This window comes from Typopeltis vanoorti, chromosome 20 (assembly GCF_054136105.1).
Source record: "Typopeltis vanoorti isolate ZY-2024b chromosome 20, IOZ_Tvanoo_1.0, whole genome shotgun sequence".
In the NCBI taxonomy this organism is placed as follows: domain Eukaryota; kingdom Metazoa; phylum Arthropoda; class Arachnida; order Uropygi; family Thelyphonidae; genus Typopeltis; species Typopeltis vanoorti.
This window is the reverse complement of record NC_143568.1, coordinates 84,236,984-84,262,048: the sequence shown is the minus strand read 5'-3', so window position 1 is coordinate 84,262,048 and position 25,065 is coordinate 84,236,984. Positions and strand designations below refer to the sequence as shown.

General features: G+C 37.4%; 2 protein-coding genes across 4 annotated transcripts in view; one reads left to right on the top strand and one right to left on the bottom strand.

The window, feature by feature from the left end:
• LOC150095617 (PAXIP1-associated glutamate-rich protein 1-like) overlaps nucleotides 1-19,399 on the bottom strand; it is a 34,255-nt gene extending 14,856 nt beyond the window's left edge. Inside the window, exons 1-2 of the mRNA XM_090410524.1 lie at nucleotides 18,929-19,399; nucleotides 181-266 (exon numbers count right to left, since the gene is read on the bottom strand). Coding sequence (XP_090266650.1) covers nucleotides 181-266; nucleotides 18,929-19,242 — 400 coding nt within the window. The 5' untranslated portion in view covers nucleotides 19,243-19,399. The remainder of the gene's footprint in view (nucleotides 1-180; nucleotides 267-18,928) is intronic.
• Nucleotides 19,400-19,513: 114 nt separating this feature from the next.
• LOC150095616 (kinesin-like protein klp-12) overlaps nucleotides 19,514-25,065 on the top strand; it is a 282,767-nt gene continuing 277,215 nt past the window's right edge. For 2 of the 3 annotated variants that reach the window (XM_090410291.1, XM_090410289.1), the window contains exon 1: nucleotides 19,514-19,602. The gene's annotated coding sequence lies outside the window, so the exon portion shown is untranslated. Of the gene's footprint in view, nucleotides 19,603-20,590; nucleotides 20,718-25,065 lie in introns of those variants that run through there. The other variant, XM_090410290.1, reaches the window with a different exon arrangement.

Genomic DNA, 25,065 nt, shown 5'->3' with positions numbered 1-25,065 from the left:
AGTAAGTTAAACAATATAATATTGTGCTAAAAATGAAGTATCCCATAAGTAGCAATCTGCATATGTGAAGAGAGAACTACAAAAAATTGGATTTTTATTATTTGTTTAGCAAGTAATGTTTCTGATTACTTGTAAAAGCATTGTGAAATGTAACATTTCTCATAGTTATAAAATTCTTACCTGGAGCTGAACGTCGCCTAGGTGTTATCCTTGGAGTTGAAGATTCCATACCTTCATCATCAAAATCAAATTCATTTGGTTCACACCTAAAGTTTAAAAGTATACTTTATTTAATGTTAATTATAATGACAGAATGAGGAAACATAACTGCAGAGCTTAATGGATAGGCAAAAGATGATGTGATAGAGATTTAAGCTGGTGAAAGGATTTTACTAAATCAATAAAGGAATTATTCATAGTGGGAGAGAACGAAAGATCTCTGAAAGTGGTATAACAGAGTGGTAAGTGGTGGTGAAAGAACAGAATGCATTGCGAGTATGGAAATGATGAATGAATTTACAATGCAACCCTACAACTTGGTTGTTGAGTTGGGCTTTCCTTCTTGCAAGTCACAATTACTAATTCTCTGACATCTTACTAGTCCATCTTCATCTGTTCATTGGACATCAACAAATGCCATACAGTCATTCAGATGCTCGGTGATGTGCCACACCAGTATCTAGCCATGTTGTCCTGTTATATGCTTTTCTGGAGGCTTCGACTCTGAAGATCAGTCACTCCAGACACACATCAATCCATTTCATTGATGGTGTACCCTTTTCTCTTTATCCAGGAACTTTACCTTCTATTTCAGAAGACCTCCTTCCATCCTTTCAATGTGTACAAAAGTATTTCAACTTTCATTTTTCAATATCCGTAAGGAGCCTTCAGGGTTCTACCTGATCTTTTCTAGCACCAATCCATTTGTCTGATTTCCATATATGATATCCTCAATAGCCTTCTGTAACAACACATCTCAAAAGCAGCCATCCTTTTCCTATCAGACTTCTTTAGGTTCCAAGTCTCACATTCATAAGTTGCTGTTTGAAAAGCAGCTGCATCCCAAATCCTCAACTTTGTTCCTATGGAGACAGATCCATCCTTCCAGATTTTAGACAACCCTCTGACTGTTGTTTTAGCAATTCCTAATATTTTTCTGATGTCTTCTGAACAGCAATTCTTCACATTAATAATGGATCTCAGGTACTCAAACTCACTGACTTCCTCAATTCTTTCTCCATTAAGGTACACTTGTTTTTCAGGAGCTTCCCTGCCTGTATTTCCTTTGAGAACCATAATCTTTGTCTACCTAGGATTGAGCTGAAGTCCTCTGTTATTACTCATCTTAACTTTGTCAAGTATTTGTCCTGGTTCTGACTTGTCATTACAAAGAGTACTGCAACACCAGTGTACTTCAGATTACTGATTAATCTACCATCTATCGTAATTCCTATCTTAAGCTCATCCAATGCTACATGCAGGATGTCCTCGGCATATATGCTAAATAGGTGAGGAGAAAGTAGGCATTCTTTCCTAACTACCTTTCTAGTCTGAAGTCAATCAGTTAATCCAACGCCTATTCTTAACATAGCTTCTTGCTCATTGTATACGTTAGCTATCAACCTGATAATGTGTTGAGGAAAACCTATTATTTTCTTTATTTTCCACAGATTCACAAGCTGAACACAATCAAAAGTTTTGGAGTAGTCTGTGTGTAAACAATTACCACAGGGAGTCTAAATTCTTTATACTTTTCGATGATCTGTCTCTGATATCTGGTACATTTACCCTTCCTAAAACCTGCTTATTCCTCAGGCATCTGTGCCTCAGCTTTGGCCTCAGTCCTTAAAATGATCTTTAATAAAATCTTGCTTACATGAGAGAATAAACTAATAGTTCACTAGTTATTGCAATATTTCATATTTCCCTTCTTGTGGTGGTATGAAAACTGACTTCTTATAGTCTTTAGGCCATAATCTGTCTCCTATATCAATCTATGAATGCACTCTTATCCCTCCATTCCCAGTAGCCTTAATTAACTCTGCTGGGATTCCATCTGTACCTGGGGCCTTATTGCTAATAAGCTGTTTAAACTGCTCTTTCAACCTCATGCCTAAATGTGGAGGAGGTTCCAAATCAGAATTTTCCTGGTGAGAGGGGATCCTCCAATTTTTTTTTATCCCCTGTTGTACAGTTCCTCACAGTATTCTTTCCTTTTGATTTCCAGTTCTTCTTTTAGTATTGATCCATTCCTGTCTTTGATAACATCCAATTTGGGCTTAAACATGTTACTAAGGCAACTCAAAACTTTTTTTAATTTATGTTTTTATATTGTATTTTCATTTTTATAGTGTTATAATTATATCTACTCTGTATAACAAATTATACATAGTTTTTAAGAGAAAATGTATAAATTACTTATGTTTAACCATCACTTGTTTGCTATGACTTGTTTACACATCAATAACATGGATGCAAAGTGTTCATTGAAATAACATTTAGATACCAGTGAAATAATCTGAATGTGAAGCATAAATTATTTGATATATTTCACCCATGTAGCCATTTGGGTGATTAATGTTTTTATGTTAAATGAATGGATAAACTCATCTAACTGGGAACTTCCATTAAGCCAGACTTTGGTACAACACAGCCAAAGCAGAAACATCTGCAAAGCAAAATGATGGTATCCTCTGAAAAAGTGCTGCAGTTGATGACTGTGTTCAAATTCAAAGCTGCTGCTGTTGCTCTTGAAGACAACTTCTGGATATCTATTCTCAACTGATCTGAGATACCATATCAAGCCATTAAAGTTGATTTGGCCATAAGCCCATTTACACTGTCAGCTGAACTTGTCATCCAATAAATCTTGTCATTTTCACTGCCTTAGCAAGATCACCAGAAGACATTAAAAGTAAATAAAAAATAAACGTGCACAATCTTAGAATCATATCAATGCCTATAGAGAACTGCTTACCAATCCTTAAGTTGCACATTTCATTAAATGTTATCTGTAATGGAGAAAAGAAAAAAAAAAGTTTACTTCAACAATCCAGACAAACAAAATTAACTACAGACAAATCTGAGTGAAATACCTGTGTTTCCCTTTAGTTAAACATTTCTTAAACTTCAGAGAGTGCATTGTTTATAACAATACCTTATAATTACTGAAGATAATTTTTCCCACAAAACAGTATCAATAGAAAGAGACCCCAAAATGATTAGCACTTAACAGCAACTTCCCAGAAACACACAATGCTTAAAGGATGACATCAGCAAGCCCACCAAAAAATGTAACTTCAATTCCTGAAAAATTATCAGGAACTACCACTTTGGGTCCATGAACACAGGGAGAGATGGAGAGGCCTTCCCATACTCAGTAAAAAGTGAATTGTGATATGCTAACAATAGATCAAAATTCATAACAGCTGTGAATTATAAATTCAAAGGCATCCCCCCCCCCCCATCACTTGTATAAGTGTATCTGGGTCTTATGTTTTTTGCCTGGTGAGAACAAGTTCAACTATGTCAACAACTGAAAGAAAAATGTTAAAATGGCGAATGTGTGGACTACTGACTATGAAAAAAGAATGCTGGTGCAAAAATCAAGCATTACTAGCAGTCATAGTGCAAACAGAACCCAAGCACTGCATAAGGAATATGTTCAACTCATGTAGTCAATGGTAAACTTCATGTAACCTTCCCAATTCGCTTCACAAATTTACATTGTCTCAGTTTCAACCTTAATAACATCCATTTCTGTCTCCGGTCTGCAAAACCTCACTGGCTTTTTTTGGACAGAAACTCCAACTGGAACATCTTCAGTTGCCACTTATTTCAGTTTTCTCTCCAACTACACACTCTGACTTATTTCATTTCAAAGGTGCACCTGTGCATATGTTTACTCTGATACAGCATGCCAAAGAGTATTCAACTTACAGTCTCGTGTTTTTCATACGATGAAAAACACAAGAGTTGCACATTCCTTTCCCAATGGTTGAACTACCCATTCTATCAAATTCATTTGTTATCTCTCTCTCTCTTACTCTCCTAATGTTACCAACCATTCAAAATTTTCTGATTTCCTTTCTTTGCATGTTGATCTTTATCAGTTCAACTTTCCTAACAGTGAGGTCCTTGGAATTTTAATATTCATATCGTTTATTATTTATTTATTTAACATCATTATTCCTCTTCCAACTGCACAGATCAAGGTAGAGATGTGGAAACATTTGATACCATCAATGATCTTATCCAAATCATTTTTATGTTCAAATACCAGTTAATCTTAACCAGTCTCTAGATCTCTTCCTTATAGTAATATTTCTAAAAACACTCTGAATGTTATCTGGAAAGAATCCAGACCACATTCTAGTGCTTCCCATGGTGTAACTAACTAACTAACTAACACACACACACAGGTATGGAATTAATTAATAACATGGAATACAATATACAGTATTTTAAACCAAATATAAACAAGTTCCTCCTTTCCCAACCCACTCTCGTGTATGGGCTCAACATAAAAAAAATATTCCATACCATGTTGGATCTAATATCTACTTTGCTTATGTAATTTTACATCACTAAACTGAAGCCTTTTGGCTCTTTATTTTAATAATTACATTTACACACCAACCGAGAGTTCACTTATGAAAAATACATTTCTCTGACATTTCAAGTTCCTTAGTACTGGGGAGAGTGAAAAAAGATGCCGAATTGTATTACGACGATTATGAATTGTGAGTGAATTTAATCAGTATTTGTCTATTAAAGTTTTTTTTTTTTTTTCTGAGTTTGTGTGGTGCATAGAATGATTGATGTAGTGTTGTTATCTGATGTGCAGTTCTGGTTACTCTAGGAAAGTACTTTACTTCAGAAAACTGTAATTGCAACAAGGGTGACTGCTAGGCCTAATTTTTGCTTCTGTTACAACACACCGTTGTTAGAATCGCCATTATTATTATTATTTGACACCTCCAGGGAGTCCAAAGACTCATCGAGGGAGGGCACCTAATTTACAACTCTGTCTCCACCACTTAATCCACCAACTGACCAAAACTACACCAACGGCATCTACCGACTACCACTAATAATTCCACAGACAATGACAGACATCCATGCCCACGGAAGGATTTGAACCTGCAGCCTTTTGGCTGCAGAGCAGATACATTAACCACTCGGCCAGCCAGGCTGCCATTGTTGGCTTATATATATTAGAAATAACAAATTATTAACTATTGTAGTGCTATCATTCACCATGCGTGAGGAGGAAGATGACGCTTATATTGAATCACGCAACAAAGGACGGGCACTCAGCATTCTCAAAAAGATTGTAAGAAAAGTCGAACGAGTGGCTCACATCCTTGATTTTTTTCCTTGGCAGGAGAAGACAGTGCCCAGAAGTAGGAGAAGCTGGATTTGGTGATTTCCACTCCCCCAGACTTTGAAGAAGTCCGTGTGCACCAGAAGCACCGACGCAGAACCTCCCATGGATTCTGGTATGGAAGATGACACTCCCAGTTCTGATCCCTCGGCCTCCCCTAAAGAGAGGGTGCCACCGACCATCCTCCGGGAAAAGAAAAAATGAACACACTTAAGGTTCACCATGACAAACTTACAAATACAATATATCACAGTTAAGAACATGGATGATGGCATCAAAATCCAGCCTGCTACTGTAATGGACTATAGAAAGCTGACCAAAGAGTTAGATTCAAGTAATATTCAATACCACACTTTCTCTCTTGGCTCAGAGAGGAATCTGAAGGTGGTCCTCCGAGGTGTTACAGAGGATGTAACTACAGATGAAATAGAGGTTGACCTCTGTCACCAGGAACTGCCACCTATTAAGGTCAGTAGGATGACTAGAGTGAACAAAACCCCTATGCCTCTGGTTTCAGTGGAGATCCATAAAGCTTATAAAAATATTTATGACCTAAGATCAGTCTGTGGACTCCGGATCACCCCAGAGCCTCTGAGGAAGAAAGCTTCAACTGGACAGTACCACATGTGTCAAAGATTTGGACATGCTCAGAGACTCTGCAAGGCAGAATATAAATGCCTGAAATGTGCCAAGAGCCACCCCACTAACACCTGCACAAAGTCAAAAACCATCCCGGCTGGTTGTGCAAACTGTGGTGACCCTCACCCAGCTAACTATAAAGGATGTATGTGTTAAACACCTGAATAAAGATGGTCCGAAACAAACAGACATTCACCTACCTATCAGCTCACGAACATCTACAGCTCTGGCACCGCAGTCTCACAGTGTTCAACAATATGTGACAGAAGTCCCACCTCCGCAGTTTGAGGCTACTAAGAGAACAAACTACCAATGGCAGGCAAGAACTTATGCGGATGTGGCCAGTTCCAAAAACGACAATGAAGGAACAGAATCAATCAGCAGCGCAGTCAAACCTGACAACTGTTATCACTGCCTCGCTGGCAAATATGCTACAGGATTCCAGCAGGTCCAATCCTTCACCAGCTGCTAAAAAAAGGTTTCTATATGAAACTCGATTAAATCTCTCAGCACTTATTGATGAACAGGAATAAACTAACTCCAGACTCTTTACAGATTGTGATGTGGAATGTCAATGGCCTCAAATACAAGATGATGGAGCTCCAAGAATTCACTCGGAGACTTCAGCCAAAAGTTGTTTTGATAAGTGAGACACATCTGAGGCCATCAGACAGCCACAAAATTAGGGGATATCACTTCTACAGAACTGACAGGCCAAATTACAGAGGTGGTGGCACTGCAATCTTCATTAAAAATTATATCCAACACCATACAGTGAACAATCCCCCAACCACTAACCTCGAGGTTACTGATGTGGAGGTTCTCATTAGCTCGGCTGGCAGACTGAAATTTATGCAGCATACAACCCACTGCAAAAAACACTACTGCACATGGATCTGGATGCCATCCCAGATGCTAGAGAGCCCATCATTATTGCTGGGGACTTAAACTCCAAACACCGGGCATGGAATTGTAGAACCACAAACAACAATGGACGCATCCTCACCAACTACACAGGATTCAATTGCAAAGTTGTCGCAGGCCCTAGTGAACCTACTCATCACAGCCCGAATGGCACTGCTGACCTTGGATTAGCCATCCTGCAATATGTTAAATTTCAATATAATTTAAGAACATTAAACGAGCTGTCATCAGACCATGATCCAGTGCTATTACAGCTGGGAACACAACACAATCTGTCTTCCCCCCCCCTCACCCTCATTCACATTCTGGGAAAAATGAGCAAAAGCAGCAGTCAAAAATTTAACTCAGCAAATCAATGCTGATAACGGCATAACGGCAGTCACCTCTTACACAACTCGCTCCACAACAAATCGGTTACCGGAGGATATCATGAACCTGATCAGAGATAAAAATAAAGTTAGAAAAAGGTTTCACAATACTTGCGTGCCTCAAGACAAAAGAATTCTTAGCAGATTAAATGGAGCTGTGAGAGACACCCTCAAAGTCCACAGGAACCGACTATGGGAGGATAAGTTGGCTTCCTTCTCACTTGTAGATCACTCTATTTTTGGGACCCTTGAGGAATCTCAGAAACAAAAACAAATCTCTCCCCCCCCCCGCCTCTACAATTGGACCTGGGCCTTGTGCACACGGATGCAGAGAAGGCAGAAACCATTGCAAAAAATTTAAAAGGGCAATGTCGACCTGCTTATGAAAACTTAAATTTCAACCACTTGTATAAAATTCATCATCATGTGAGACACGTACTAAAACTTCCTGAACCCTGTACTAATCAAATCGTCCCTACTTCACTAGCAGAAATCTACGAGATCATTAAGAATGTTAACAACAAAAAAACTTCTAGTCCAGATGGCATCACCAATAAAGTTATTAAACTACTACCCCGCAAAGCCATTGTGCACCTTACCAGCATAATCAACGTGATTATTAGATTCTGGTATTTCCTTTCCCCGTGGAAAACTGCTTATATAACCTCCATTCATAAACCAGGCAAAGACCCACATCTATCGCAAAATTATCGTCCCATTAGCCCGATTTCAAACCTGGGAAAGATTGTCGAAAGGGTCATCCTCACCAGACTCCAATCCATAGTAAATAAGCTGAACATCCTCCCAAATGAACAATTTAGATTCCATTGTTGTGTCCCAATTTACGATTTCTACTCTAATCTTACAAATTCCTTTTATCTATATTCTTCTAACTTCTATGCCCGAGATTTTACCAAAACTTGTACCAATATCTAAGTTATTGCTCCCCGTAGTACCCTTAATATTTGTATTTATACTACGCCTTTTGGGATATTTAGTTTAGGATATTACATACATAAACAAGGAGAAAGAACTCAAATATATCTGAAAGTGTAACTATTGCAGTCCTGACACTTAAATCGATTCTCAACTTAAATTTTCCGCGTGACTAAGTACAATATTTTCAAGTGGTTATCAACTGCACCATTTATGTTGTCATAAATAGGGAGAAAGTCAATCTCGAATATATCTCTTAGTATTTAAATATTATTGCAGTCGTGACTCTTAATCTCTTTCCTCAACATTAAATTTTCCCGCGTGATTAGGTACGATGATTTTAAGCGGTGCATTGGATTAGCAACATCAGACAACTCTTTTATCACTGAACAAAAGGTTTATTAAGTTTCTAAACATGGTATAATTCAAATACTAAACTAAAATACTTATAGACTAACATTAAATTATTACAAGCAATATGGCTATTTGTGATTATGCCGCCATACACATTAATTCATAAATTCACCTGATGTGAACAAATTAGATCAATTCACACTATCTGATTATTCATACTGAAGTAGATTAACAAATTATTCGCTGCTAACACATACTTGCGACATTTCAATTATTTTATACATTACATTAGGCATTCAATTCTTAGGATACGTAATTACTTAATTTACACTATTCCGTTATACCGTTATTTGCACTAACACACAATTATGTCATTTAAATATCTTGTGCAATATAATAGACATGCAAAAATACCTTAGGACTCTTAATCATTCACAAACCTTTAACACTAGTCAATCTACACATAACACATTCTATCATATACTAAAGTCCTAGTATAACTTCAACAGTTCTGTATTGGAATCATGATACTTTTCACAGACAAATTTCTAGCTAACATAGGTTATGATTTACAGTACCTTTCTTGAGCTCTTCGTATGGGCCTTTATTCTTTTCCAAACGAACCCCTGGTATAACTTCTCGTAACTCTGGAATACTTTAACACACATATGTTTGCTCTACTATTAGCAATGAGGACATCGATCTCTTTACAGCTTTTTGCTTTGCGTAGTTATCACTAGCATCGAAACGAAGAAGATCCCTCCTTTTCTAGAACTCTATGGCAATTTTTCCTTTGCTTCCTACTCGGGAAAACGGGAATCGAAATCCCGCTCACTTTCGTTCCCGTGTTGTGACGAGGAGATATCACCCCTGTCGCCACTCAGGAAAACCCCGTGAACTCCACCGGAACCAACACCAAACTCCAAGCCAAAAGCGACTATCCAAAAAAGAGTCCCTTCCAGGGGGTTACCAACCCTTTTATAGCTGCTTCCCTAACGGCACCTTTTCTTACTTCCTTTCTCCTCTTTCTACTTGTTTTTTAATCATCAACCAATTAGGGTGGCATTTTCTCGCCAAACGTCATTTGATTGGCAAGCCCGTTCTCAATGTTTCAATCCGGGGATCGGCCCTAAGCGATAGCTTTGCTTTTCTTGTGCTAGCCTGACTTAATCCCTTTTCAAACTTTTTCTATGAATTCTACTTAATAACTTAATCTCTCACATAACATATTTTATGACTCACCCCTTTCTACTTATTTACTTAACTCTCTCATTTTTAATCGTATTACAATATTAATCTATACTTTCCTTTGTTAGCTACTTATTTAGTTAGAATTTCCTTATTATAAGTCATATTACAATATTAATACATTCCTTCCTTTATCAGCTACTTTAACAACAACCCTTACGTTTTACACATATTACTGGATGCAAGAAATTTTCCATTAAATAATTCATTTTTTTTTTTGCAGGGGTTTTAATTTATGATATTTATTCTTCATGTTACACCATGATAGCTGAGAATACTATATTCCCAAGATATCAAGATATCAGGTGTAACACCATCAAGATCATAGCACCACTCAACAGATCCACAGACTAACTGAATATATTACCACAGGCTACAATTGGCATCAACTTATCGGAGGTGTCGTTCTGGATATGGCCAAGGCTTTCGATAAGGTGTGGCATTATGGTCTGCTCCACAAGCTCATCACCTTTAACATCCTGCTACAGATGGTACAGTTGATCCAATCATACCTCAGCAACAGATTTATGCAGGTCAAGATAAACTACACTATATTTACCAAGCGCTCCATTCTTGCTGGTGTTCCTTAAGGATCATTACTGGTCCCAATTCTGTTCTCGATATTTATGGCAGATATTCCACACAATCCAATGTCATCTATCTTGGCCCTCTATGCTGATGACACAGCGATACTAATCAGATCTCTTCACCCAAACCTAGTCACCAAAAAACCCCAAGAAAACCTACAAATATTAAAAAAATGGTTCTCCAATTGGAGATTACAAGTAAACCCCCTTGAAGAGCATAGCCGTGCTCTTCTCCAGAAGAACAGTATCTCCTACATGGGACATCTTCCTGTTTAACACCAAAATTCCTTGCAAAACAGAAGTCAGATACCTTGGTGTACTGCTGAACAAAAGACTAACCTTCAATCACTACATGAAGGACTTGTACAAAGGCATCAAAAGTCATCACCCAGTTCTATCCCCTAATAAACATTAACAGAAAATTACATACCAGAATCAAACCGCTCCTCTACAAACTGATGATTAGTCGTATAATCACATATGCTTCGCCAGCATGGAGCCACACTGCTGATACTAATATCCTCAAACTGCAGTGAGTGCAAAACAAGTGCCTTCGTATGATTCTGAGAGCCCCATGGTTTGCCAGAGTTATTCGACTTCATCGGGACACAGGCATCCCCTATATATACTCTTTCTTCCAGTCTCTTGCAGCAAAGTATTTCCTAAAAACGTCTATACATCCCAATCCACTGGTGTAACAAGCTGCTGACTATGATGAAATGGATCTGTACAAACACAAAAGACCTAAAGCCATCCTGATTTCAAGAAATGATCTATAATCCCCTTGCCTTCTCAGGGCGAGCATAATGCTCAAACTTTTTTCTTCACTGTATCCATTCAGATAGCGGGGAATATGAAAAGCATCTTGCTTCACCCTCGGAGTCAGTAAAATTGAAGTTCCTTTAGTACTGAATGAGAGTTTTTGCTCTCTTAAGGTTTCTGCCTGATCTCTGAAGAGAGCCAACCAGTTTGCAAGAGCTGTCAGGCCAGTGAAACCTTACCAAAAATGGACTAATAAAAGGTGAATATATAGACACCTGGGCAGCACCTATGTCTTTCAAGCAGTCCACACTAAGGCAACTCGAGTTGCCGAGGAATGTGTTCACACAAGGCTCTCTAGTTAACTTATGAAATTTTCATAATTTCTATATTCAGCTTTGAAATAATGCTAGATCTAATATCCACTTTGCACATGTAACTTTACATCATTGGGCTTTATCAGCACTGAAATTGATGACGTTATCTGAACCCCATTGGAGGATGGCTTGGAGATCAGAATTGAGGGCAGTGGTGGTGGTGGTTGATGTGTAGGTTGAGGTGAGTTGTGTAGAGTAAGGTTTATCAAATGAAAGGGAGGAGTGCAATGTGCTGTCATCTGCAAAACTGTGAATTGGGTTGGAGGTCAACTGAAGTAGGTCATTCATATATAGCAGGAAGAGGGTTGGTGAGAGGACAGAACCTTATGGAACCCTGGCATTAGTTGAATGGTGAGAGGATAGGATAAGGAACCATCCACCATCACACATAATGTGCATCCAGACAGAAAGCTGGTAATCCAACTACAGAAGCCCTGACACAGACTAAGCAAGCTACCATTGTTTGGTCTGTGTCAGGACTTCTGAAGCCTTTGTGTCAGACCCAGTCAAAAGCTTTGGAGATATCAAGTGCAACCACTTGAGATGCACCAAACTTCTCCATGGCATTTATCCAGAGATGAGTGACATATGTGAGCAGATCTCCTGTTGATTGTCAGTGACAGAATCCACACTGGTGGTCATTTGCCGGCCTGGTTGTCCGAGTGGTTAGTGTATCTGCTCTCCAGCCAAAAGGCTGTGGGTTCGAATACTGTCGTGGGCATGGATGTTGGTGATTGTCTGTGAAAATAGTGATGGTGGTCGGCAGTAGATGAAGGTAGTTGCGGTTAGTGGAGTGGTGGAAACGGAGAGCTGTAGAGCAGATGCCCTCCCTCGATGAGTCTTTGGACTCCATAGAGGTGTTATTACATAACACCTCTATGGAAGTGTTATGTAATAATATATTAGGCACTATCCTGAAGGTATAATAATATACCTTCAGGGTAGTGTATGAATTGGGAATTGATGATGTTTTCCATTACTTTAGACAGGACTGAGGTGAGCGAGATAGGGCAGTAGTTGGACAGCAGTGGCTTGTCGCCCTTCTTGGGAATGGGTTGTGGGATTAACAGTGGAGTAAGAGAGAGCATAAACAGGTGACATAGGATAGGAGTCAGTTCTGGTGCACAAACTTTCAGAACAATTGGAGGAATGCCATCAGGGCCAGGAGACTTTATTTGTGTCTAATTTGGACAGTATTTTTATGTTTTATGATCTCTTACTGGCAAAAGGATATAGGGGACATTATGTTAGGCATCTGGAATGGTTGAGGGGGAGGACATTTACTGTTGTCAGTTATGCATGCATTGGAAGCAAAGTGTGAAGCCAGAAGATTGGCTTTTTCTATGGGTGATGATGCAACACAGCCATCTGGATATGATAGAGATGGGAGCAGTGTTGGGCAAAAGTTATAGCCAATTTCTTTTGCGAGAGACCAGAACGGCAGCTGTTTGGACAGGCTGCTAGTTTCCTGCTTTTTGTTCTTTCGAACTCTGTTTTGGAAGCACTGATTGTTTTTTTTTGCACCTATTTCAGGCTTCAGTATAAGCTCTAAAGGAGAATGGAATTCTTGATGCTCGGTTTTTCATTTGTATAGCCTTGGCACATCTTTTGGAGAACCAAGGTTTAGTTAGGGAATGTTAACAACAAAAAAAGCTCCTAGTGCAGATGGCATCACCAATAAAGTTATTGGTGTAGTGTGGGGAATGTATGTTTCCATGCAGTTATACAAATGCCAAGTGGGATGATCTTTGTAACCATTATGACCATTCCTTTGGCTGGAATGTTGTTTCTAGTCCAAAAGATGATGTACTGAATGTATTCTAGAAATCATTCTTATTGGTATAGGAACATTTATTCCTTATGCCACTCTAAATTCCTGTCCTCTGTCTAAGCCTTGGATCTTTTTTTAATTTTATTTTGCTTGGTTATCAAGTAAATTATAATAGTCAAATTATATTCTTGTTCTATCCTATATTCAAGCATAAGAAAAGAGTTTGCACATGAAGTATCTTCATGACTTATTTTATATAACTTCATGCACATGCTCACTGTTGGCCGAGTGGTTAGCATATCTGCTCTCCAACCAACAGGTCATGGGTTCAAATCCTGCTATGGGCATGGATGTTTGCATTATCTTTAGTGGAGAGATGAATATCGTCACCTGGTGTGAGACCACTGCCCAGATTACTGGAAGCCTCAAGTGGCTTGAAAAAGTTCTATGTTTGGTCTGTAGAGCAGGGTTTCTGGACTATGTATAAAATAAATATAAAATACAAAAACAATTATAAAATTAATAAAAATAGAACAAAAAATCGTTAACCCACTCACAATGTTAATATACTATAGGCTTATAACCTTTCGTGAGTGGGAATACACGAAAAAAAAACAACTTGGGTTCAGGATTAAAACAAAAATATAATTTCTTATCTCAAGTGAAAAAACCTTTTGCAACTATCTCTAATCTGGAAAATTACAAACCTTAGTTCTTCAAAACTGCACCAAGGCTGTAAAAAGCAAAGAACTGAGCATTCTATAACTGGCGCTCATCCAAAACTTCAATCTCCTTTATTGATTATACTAAACCCAAGGCAGCTGCAAGAACACACAAAATTGGTATCTTGAAAGAGTTAATGGCAGGAATTTGAATCCCAGTGCCTGTAATCTTAATTTCTGTTGGATGATTAGTAGATCGATTGTACTGCATCATCACTCACATCAACCTCCTGGCTTCTTATTTCTCCTCAATGTTTTTTGCACAGCTGATCTTGGCAAATATCTTCAAACCATTCCAAACACATAACACAGTACTTTATTCTCCTTTTTTGACCTTTCACTAGAAAGGGATCAGAAAATCTTGTCCAAATTAGTCCAAATCAGGAGCAAACAAAGTTTGCGCCTGAAAGTATCTTCAGGACTGATGAGAGCTTTCTCCATCTTTGCAACGAGTTGCCTGGTGTTGCACTATCTTACCCCACTCCTGAAGATACTTTCAGGCGCAAACTTTGTTTGCTCACACTTGGATAAAGGATTAAACTAAACTTATTATAGTCTAACCAAGTGAAAAATAAACTCTCAACATCTTTCTCTGAATCCGGAGTAATTTAATAATAAGGTTGCACACCTTTTGTCAACTCCTATAGGTTAGGATGACCTCTCATTGCTTCTGCCTTTGTATCTCCACTACTGGGCCTGGCTCCCACTGACGAGACCTCAATAAAGGTCGAAACCGGTATGGGTAGTGGCCCTTGCCTTAATGCATAGCATTACACATATCTGCAAGGAGATGTGCTTTGCATTATGGGAGATACTGAGATAGGAGTGATGAGATCTTTCTCCACCTTTGCAACAAGTTGCCTGGTGTTGCACTACCTTACCCCAGTCCTGAAGATACTTTCAGGCGCAAACTTTGTTTGCTCACACTTGAATAAAGGATTAAACTAAACTTATTATTGTCTAACCAAGTGAAAAATAAACTCTCAAAAAATGTTCTTCATTTTCAAGAAGTTCAATCTCCGCTTTTGAGTCATGTAGTCACTGGTGATGAAAAGTGGACACTTTACATAAGCAGCGAAGGCAGTAGGTTCATTCAGGGGAACAGGCTAAACCTCAACCAAAACAAGATCTTTGCCCTCAGAAGGTTTTGTTAAGCATTTGGTGGGATACAGGTGGTATTATACACTTTGAACTCTTGCCACAAAACCAAACAATCACAGCTGAAGTATACTGTGAACAATTCAATTGATTGAATGAAAAACTGAAAGAAAAGAGGCATACTCTGGTCAATCAAAAGGGTGTTGTTTTTCACCATGATAATGCACGCTCTCATAGTGCAAGAATCACCTGTACCAAGACTGAGGAGCTCAGCTGGGAAAAGCTTCCACATCCTCTATATTCTCCTGATCTTGCATCTTCAGGTTACCACTTATTTTGAAGTTTGCAACGTTTCATTAATGAAAAATAATACGATACATTAGAGGTACTAAAACTGAGCTGATGCAACTTATTTGCCTCCAAACCTCCTGAATTTTATAGAAATGGCATTAGGAAGCTTTCACAACGTTGAAGAGCATTACTGATTCAGAATTGTGATTTATCTTTTATATCCTTTCAAAACTTAATGCTAAAAACTACGTTATTTTTGGAATGACCTGATGTATGTTCACACTGCCTTCTCCAGAGGGGGTAGGTGCCTTCTTTATTTCTCCACACGTATTGAAAAATTTCTTCTGCATCAATCTTAAAAAAATCCACAGGTAACTTATACATTTCCATCCTGTCTCCTCTCTTCTTCCTATCAACTCAACTCACTGCAACCTACACAAATTAATCTAACCTCATATAGAGCATTCCACAAACCTGTCCCCATCTTGTTCATTTAACTGTAGCTTCTCTCCACCACTTCCTCATCTCAAATGATGGTAAAACGAGTTATAGAGGCAAGGTCAAGGCTGTTTGGTGCAAGATAAACCTACGCAGGATAAAACACAACTGGACGCTGGTACAGATCAGGAGAATCTGAAGAAGACTAAACTGGAACAGATAACTCTTATAGTTACAAGAAGGAAAATCATTACAAGGATATAGATATAGACTAAAGTGAGAAGAAAGCATATAGGATGAAAGAAATAATTTATAGATACTGAGGAATAACTTCTTTACGTAGCACATGATGGAAGCAACCAATTACCTACACAAGAAGCCCAAAAAACATACCTAAGTGCTGACCGATCAGTATCTCTGGAGTGGTCATTAAGGTGTTGACTGAGGCTAATTAGAGCTGCATCCATAGCTGGATCCTAATTAGTCTCAATCTCATTTGATCCTCTATAAAGGACAGTTTTGAACTTCTACAGAGGACATGGGTTTGTTAAAATGAGGGTCTGGCTTTAGCAATTTGCTCACATTTTATAATAGTCACTGCAGAGTTAGATATCAGGAATGGATATACCATGATACTTTTGCACTGTGCCAAGGCATTTGTTGTACAAACTCAAAGGAATTGATATACAAATTAAGCTTGTGATATGAATAGTGAGAAGCTGAATGACAGGTATCTCAGCATAATTTATGGTGTAAAATCTAAGAGAATGACAATGATGATTAGAGAGGATACTATAGAGTTCTGTAGTAGGTACATTTTTTTTTAAGATTTGTATATTAATGATAGTGAGGTTGGTCTAGAGTCTAGACCAACCTCACACCAACCAGTGGTTCCCAACCTTTTTCCACTTGTGTACCCCTTTTAAACCAATTTCTATAAATTGTACCCTTTGTTTTTAAAATAGCTGTTTTTAAATACTGACACTTGTTCAGTGCCTATTCAGTGCATTTTGTTTACTTTACTTATTTTTCTGCCATTACTGATTATTTTTCATGTACCCCTGAACAGCCCAGCACGTACCCCCGGAGGTACGCGTACCACCGGTTGGGAACCAATGGTCTAGACAGTAATATACAATTATTTGCACATTGACCAAATCCAAAACTCTCCAACCTCTTGTTCCCTCTGCCAAATGCTGCCTAAGACAGTTGTCCCTCAAGAAACCTCAAAATTCAGTTCCCTTATTTATGCATGCTGTTTCCTTTGCCCAGTTTATGCTGCAATAGTTGAATTCCCCCATAATAATCACTCATTTTGCACTTGCCAAACTGATTTGCCTAAACATTTCCTGCTCATCACAATTTATAATCCCTGGTCTGTAGCAAATTATCTTTTTAATATTGCTTATCTCAGTTCCTAATATAAAGATTAGATTAATATGTACTTAATTTCAATTTATACATGAAATAAGATGCAAAATGCAGTCACTTTTGGAGAAAATAAAAGTTTTCATGATGGATATAGAGTAAACATAACTAAGAGACTTGACATGTCAATTTTGTTATATAAACAAAAAGGTAAAAAGATAATATTATTATTATTATTAAACAAGACCTCATGGAGTCAAAGACTCATCTAGGAGATCCTTTTATCTCACACACATCTCATCATACCGCATCTTAAACACATTCAAACTCCTTGCAGACACCACATGATACAGCTTAACAGTTTCAACAAGCAATGTCTTCTTCAGAAGCAAAGTCTTATTTAAATCTAGATCTTGCAAAGGCATTTGAATTAATCTATTATCCAATAGGATAGATAATGGATTAATGAGTTAGAAGATTAACTATTTGATAAGTATTAGTAGGATGTGTAAGGGCAAGCAATATTCTGGAAGAGGAAAGTCACTTGTGGTGTGCAACAGGGCGATCACTGTCAAAATTCTGCTACTTCCACACAAGATAGGCAAACTGACCCTCAGTTGAAAAGCCCTAAAAGGTTTTTTTTTTTTTTCATCAGAGATGCAATCTGGACTGATCTTTTCAAACAAAAAGGAAATGCTAAAATGCCTTCCTTCATAACTTGTACTACTGGAAGTAAAAGGAGAGAGAGTGAATGTAGAAATAAAAAAGTTTATAGTTCCTTTATAAAGAGCCATCAGGTTGCATTTGGCCTACTGCACAAATCTGGTCACCTTTTTTGAAGAGATGAAAAGATTTTGGAAAGGATCTAGCAATAACAAGGTAGTTTCAAGTCTGGAATGTCAGGTAGTAAGGCAGATTGCAGGAATACTATTTGCAGAGTCTGGTAGATAGGAGGCATATGATTTGAACATAAATTCACCAGTAATGAATACTTGGTGAACCATAAGTTCACCAAGAGACCTCTACTAAATTAATGCTGAAAAGATTTTTTGCAGAGTATAGGGCAGCAGATACAGCATAAAAGGTTATCCCTGTACACTAATAGGAAAGATGTGAGCAAGGCAAGAGGAGCAGTTTTACTTGGAGAGTGCAATGCATTCACCAGAGATTGTATATAGTGCAAAAGTTGTAAAACAGTTTAGGCATAGTTTGATGAGCATTGTGTTTGATAGTAAGCAGTCTCCCTCAATGTGCTGCTTCCCCCCCCCCCCTTTTGCACTCCAGAAAGAGATCTACTGATGAAAGTAATAAAATAATGGTAGTTTATTTTTTCTTTGGCGGCAAAAGATATGTGAACATGAGACACTGCAGATATAGGGAGACATGCAGTTGTTCAGTATTAAATACTGTGTGAAACTACTGCATCACTCATTCTCTCTCACTATGGTTTCTCATGTTTATATTTTTTTCGCTTCAAAGAAAGACAAGTAGATAATATATTGTTCAAGAGCAACCTGTTTGTATAATTCGCTCAACGTGCGGAACTGTCAATTATGCCTACACTACAATATCTTGATAAGTTGCAGAAAATTTAAACATAAAATAAAATGCAACTATCTCAATGACGTACTAAATTACACTTACACACGTTTTATGGCTTACCGATTTTTAATATCATCATCGTCAAATGGTCGTTTATCAATCGATTCAGATTCATTTGAATGTACACTTGGTGATCTTCGTCCAGGACACTGCCATTCCAGTTCTAAGATACCTTTTTTTTCTAAAGTCAAATATAACTGGACGATGTCCTCTGGTTTGGGTTCCCATGATAATTTCCCGTTACCTCCGGCTGAAGCTGTTGTTGAGTAACATTCATCATCACTACATGAGACCTTCCAGTCATCGCTATCATCTGGAACTTCTTGGGATGTTATCTTTGTGTTGTTCATAGCGACATCCTCTATTGAACACATCTTTCAATATCAGATTCTCCACACCTATAACATACACCTATTGCGACGTCAATCGCAGTCATATAAAAAATAATTACTACCACATGTTTCATACATAAACAACTTACTTCTTTTGAAATTTTCTACCTTGCTTTCGTTTCTTTTTGGTAGTTTTCAAAATAATAAAGAAATGCTCCAATGCCGCTATTTTATATTTTATATTTTATATTATAATAGTATTTTGAAAAACTAAGAGATGGCGCTGTTTGAAAGAGGTTACAGTATTGGATAATTTGAATATGAACGAAGTTTGAATTATCTCACAGCTTCCTTGCTTTTACTTAACTAGTGTTATCGAATTATTATTCTTAATAATATTAAGTAAGTGCTGTTTCATGCTAATACTGTTTTGCTATATGTATATTTTATTGCTCCCTTTTTTTTTTTTTGAATCATACTTTTTTTTCGCTCGTTATGCTTACAACCAGGAGTGGTGAGTTTATCTTTCTTCCACCCTAAATTTCGTTATGTGAAAAAAAAACAAAAAAAAAAAAACTTCTTATTTAAGAAGAAGGCTAAAAAATAATTTTTACATTTTTTTACATATTTCTCCTATCGTACTGAAAGTCGCCTTTGGTTTGAAACAGCGGTGACTACAATAGTCTATGTTGGTAATGACATTGCCCTTTGGTTAAAAAGACTTGGATTTGAATCCTTGCTACGATGCCAAGACCCCTCGTAATACTTTTAAGCTAAAGGTGAATTTGGTGATGATATAGTTCCCCCCCCCCCTCCTGGGAATGTTTTTTGTTTATTATTATTATTCTGCAAAACAGGAAGACCAACTGGAGAACACGCATAATAAACATATAGTCATTATATTACATTTGTTTCATAGATAGCCTTGGTTGCTTTGGCTGTAATTAATTCCACCTCTGAACTGAACTTGATATAAAGTATGATGCTATCCTCATTCATGTTGATTAAGAACTTCATATTTCTAGTTTTTTTAAGAGAAAAAAATGGGTATCTTTTTATAGACCATTTGAACTTTATACAAGTGTGGGTGGGTGAAAATCTTGGTCATATGGCTTTTCAGAAAGAATTTTTAAGAGTGTGTCCTCTTAGTGTTTTTTTTTTTTTTTTTTAGATTACAGCAACTTTTCAGGATTTCATTGTTTTTTCAGCACCTGCTATTAACTTATGAACAACAATGCTAGTTATAAAATCCATGCTGCTAACATGTCATCAGTTTCTTAGAAAGACAAAACTGTAGTGCCTACTATACTAACACATACATTAGCAAAGGGATACTTGCTGTAAAGGAATACCTTCTTAGTTGGAGGAAATACCAGTTAGATCTAGTGAGTGGCAGATGATCTTGATCACCCACTGAAACACCACCACCACCACTTTGCTTATGTGAAGTGGGTGATGCCATATTTGGCTTCCAGAGCAAGGGTACCAGTTTCTGTCCTCTCTTTTCTTCATGAAAGGTGAGTGATCTCTTCAATAAAGTGGCTCAGCAGGCTGAGTGCCAAATACTACATAAGACTGATTAGTTGTTATCCTCAACTGTATAAAATAAATTTATCAGTTTTAATTTAATTTAATTACAGCCCAATAGTATTTAGCCCTTAAACACACTGCTGTATACATAGGGGGATTCCAATGTAAGCATGTGCACTAATGTGTTTTTTTTGAATGTAATTCCTATTGTTGTTTATAACTACTGATGATGTCTTATGATACTTAAGACGAAATATTTACATATTATTAAAAAGTTAATTACTGTGGCATTCATGTGAATTTATAGTTATGAATACTCCACAGGTTTCTCTATATAAGAAAACCAAACCTGGTAGTGCTTTAGGAAGCCTGTCAACCATCTGCTATATAATACTGCTACTATAGACTTTTCTAGATACTGCCTGGAGGATAGTCCAGTTGGTATATATGGGGGGGGGGGATGCTTTAGACCATAATAAATCAAGATTTCATACTGTTTTTATGCATGGCTGTGATCACAAGTATTTCTTCTCACTGCATATTCTGACTTTATTTGTATTATTCACTAAAATGAATCATGAACAGAATGAAAATTATAATGTCACCATGGCTTAGAAAGCTTGTTCAAAATATGGGGGGGGGGGGAACGCAATCTCTCCCTCAAAAAAAAAATTCCACATCCACTTCACTAACATTTCTATGCTAAACACAAAATTGTGGCTTAAAGGATGTACATCACTACAAGGACAAACACTTGTGCCTTTGTACATTCTCTAATGTCCCATGACATGGAATGCTACATTTAGATTCTTGTGCTTTTGACTTTCTCTGGTTTAGGGTTTCCTTGCCCCATTTAGTTGCCTTCATTTGATGTCTTTACTGCTCCCTAAATTCTGAAAATTACTCTTGACTCCTTTGACTTTCTGTCACTGGAGCTTGACTATCCAGACTAACCATCCAGAGGAGTGGTCTTCTTACTAGGCGACTTAAGTGCCTACAACTTTGCCTTCTCTTTTCCAATGGTACTGACTAAGCTGGAAGAGTTAGCATTTATGTGTGTGTTGTAAGCAATGATCAAATGCAGATTATCTATTTATCAATCAGAATACCAGCTAACCCTCTCTGCTCTCTACATCTTTGATCATTTATTAACCAGTTATATATATATATATATATATATATATATATATATATATATATATATTTCCCATTGCCTTCCTTGCAGCAAGTATTTATGACTGTAGCCATGTGTGTTCTCGTTACTGTTTTGCATGTTTTTGAGGGATGAAAAAACCCCAGTTACTTTGAGAAAAAACCCTCCACCACCATATGAGACTGGTTAACTCACCTTTAGTTGAAAGAATCCAAAAAAAGATAAGTTCCTCACATCTTGGATGGAAATCAAGCCTAGGTCTTTCTGACCAAAGGGTTTTGTCTATACCAACTGAGCTACAGAGGCTTTCCCCTCCATGCCCTTGATGTATTTCTCTAGCAATGGATTTTTAAAAAATCCATTTTTATCATTCTACCTTGTTTGGACTTGATTTAATACTGAAGATCTTGAAATTGAAAGTTTTCACTTTGTTAAACTATAAATTAAAGATGCCAAGAAATTATTTTCTTGGTTTAATCCTTTATCCAAGTGTAAGAAAACAGAGTGTGCATGAAGTATCTTCATGGCCAGGCTACTTGTATATAGATGTTGATGACTTCACATCAATGCCATAGTATCCCATAATGCAAAGCACATCCTTTTGGGTGTGTATAATGTTATGTATTATGGAAAGGATCCAGAGTAATTTAATAATAAACAAGTAGTGAAAAGGTGATACACCTTTTCACTACTTGTATATAGGAAATACATGACTTCTGCATGTGTGCTTTACATTTTGGGATACTATGGCAGTTGATGTGAAGTCATTAGCCTCTGTATACAAATAGCCCAGTTGTGAAGATACTTCATGCACAAACTTTGTTTGCTTATTCTTGGATAAAGGATATAATTTCTTGGCATCTTTAATTTACCGAAGATGATCTATTAGTCCCAGATCAAAACATCTGTCAAAAATTTCATTTACTTTTAGATTCTTGTGCCTACATGTGTACAGCATTCCAATATACACTTTCAAAAGGAAATCTTCCTCCATAAATAACTTAGTTATGAGGTTCTTTCATGTGCAACCTTGTTTGCTAACACTTGATAAAGAACAAAGACAACAATATGTCTTGTCAAGTATAATTTAATACAATTAATACTTACGCTGTACAGTGCTGAAATTTGCCATATATATTAGGTGTTTTTATTAAAAGCACCTAATATATATGAACTAAATACACAAGTGACATCGATGCTTTTCCATCACCCATAATTTGCTTAAGATAACTTGCCTTTATTTGGCAGGGAAAAAATGCAGAATTGAATTATATTGAATCATTTGAAGGTTTTTGTTTGTTTGTTTGTTTTGGATTTACAAATCCAACTAAGACTATGAGACCAAACCTGTAAATTGCATGTGTTCTTCTGGCTAGTTTGTCTGTTTTGTGGCATGAAAAACCCAAGTTTTTAGGAGGGAAAATCCTGCTCCCCTCTGTATCATTTAAAAGCTGACACGCCAGCCAGCCAGGCTGGCGTGTTAGGATTATATACTAGATCACCATGTCATATGTTTCGTCAACATGTTTTACAACATATGTCACACTGTGTCATATGTCATATCGCACATTATATGATGGAGCGATGTCTCCAAAAAGGAGAGCAACCATGGTGTGCCCAACGATCCTATTCTTGGGCCATGTGGACTGACTGGAGATTTTCAGTTGTTTGCTGATGATGCAAGGTTGGGGAGAATTATAAGTAGCACTGCTAATGTTAATTCCCTTCAGGAAAATTTGAATAGACTTTTGACTTGGACAAAGGATTGGAGTTGGTTTTAATATTAATAAGTGCAAGGTTGCATTTCGGAGTACAGAAATATAAGGCTGTATACTATATTGATGGTGCTCTACAGGAAGTGGATAAGATTCCAGATGTGTGAAGTGATAGTTGACAGTAGACTGAAGTTTAGATAGCATATTGCAAAGACTGCACGTAGTAGTGTCACTATGATAAGAAGTCTCTAACATGTAGGGATAAGTTGGTGGTAGTGACACTGTATAAAGCACTGGTCAGACCACACACACGCCCACACATGGACTGTTGTAATGTGATTTGGTCACTTGGTTTTCAATTAGATGTGAAACATTGGATAGCATCCAGAGACCAATGACTAAGACAATATCAGGATTCTGAATTACTGGCTATGGAGAGAAGTTGAAGAAATGTAGATTGCAGAGTTTGGTGGATAGGAGGAAAAGAGGTGATATGTTAGAGATGTTTAAATTAGTGAAGGGATTTTACTGGATTAATCCAGTGGTAATTAAAAAAAAGAGTCGAAGGCAAGAGCCAGAGGCCATCTCTGGTAGTTATGTGAGGATGTGGTGAAGAGGAGTGTAAGGAGTAGATTTTTTACATGAATTGTGAATGAATGGAACACATTACTGGAGTATGTTGTTAATGCAGGAAGTTGCTAAGGAATTTAAGATTTGGTGTGATAAATATGTTGTCAGTTGAATGACCCTCCCACGATGAGTCTGCAGATTCATGGGGGTATAATAAGGCAACCCACAAGAATTCTCTCTATATGCTGCAAGTAAAAGAAAAAATCAATATGAAAGAATAACCCTTCTAAATGCAGATGGCGTGAGGGTTACAGATGCAGAAGAGGTTGTTAAACTAATGAGTGCCCATTTTGTTTAAAGCTATCAACTTGGTGTATGTGACATTGGGCTCACTGTACCTCTTCACTAGATGAAGAAATTCAAGTGTATGAGAATGAGGTATTAGAGCTGTTGCACAAACTGAATAAGAATTCAGCAATAGGGACTGATTGGGTATCAGCACATGTGCTAAAAGAGTGTTCAGCTGAACTGGCCATTCCTTTGACCAGACTGTTTAATATGAGTCTCAGAACAGGAAAGATTCCTCAGGAATGGAAAGAATGTATGGTAATTCCATTCCATAATGGTGGTGCAAAAACCAATGTATCCAACTATCGACCAATTAGTATCTCAGGAGTGGTGGTGAAGATTTTGGAAAAATTGGTTAGAGCTTGCATTCAGAAATGGGTTGACAGTGAATCTCTACTTTACAATAAGAAACATGGGTTTATTAAGGGAAGGTCATGTTTTAGCAACTTGCTCACATTCTATAACAATGTTACCATTGAACTGGACAAGGAAATGAATACACATGATACTTTTGGATTTTGCTAAGGCTTTTGACAGAATACAGCATGG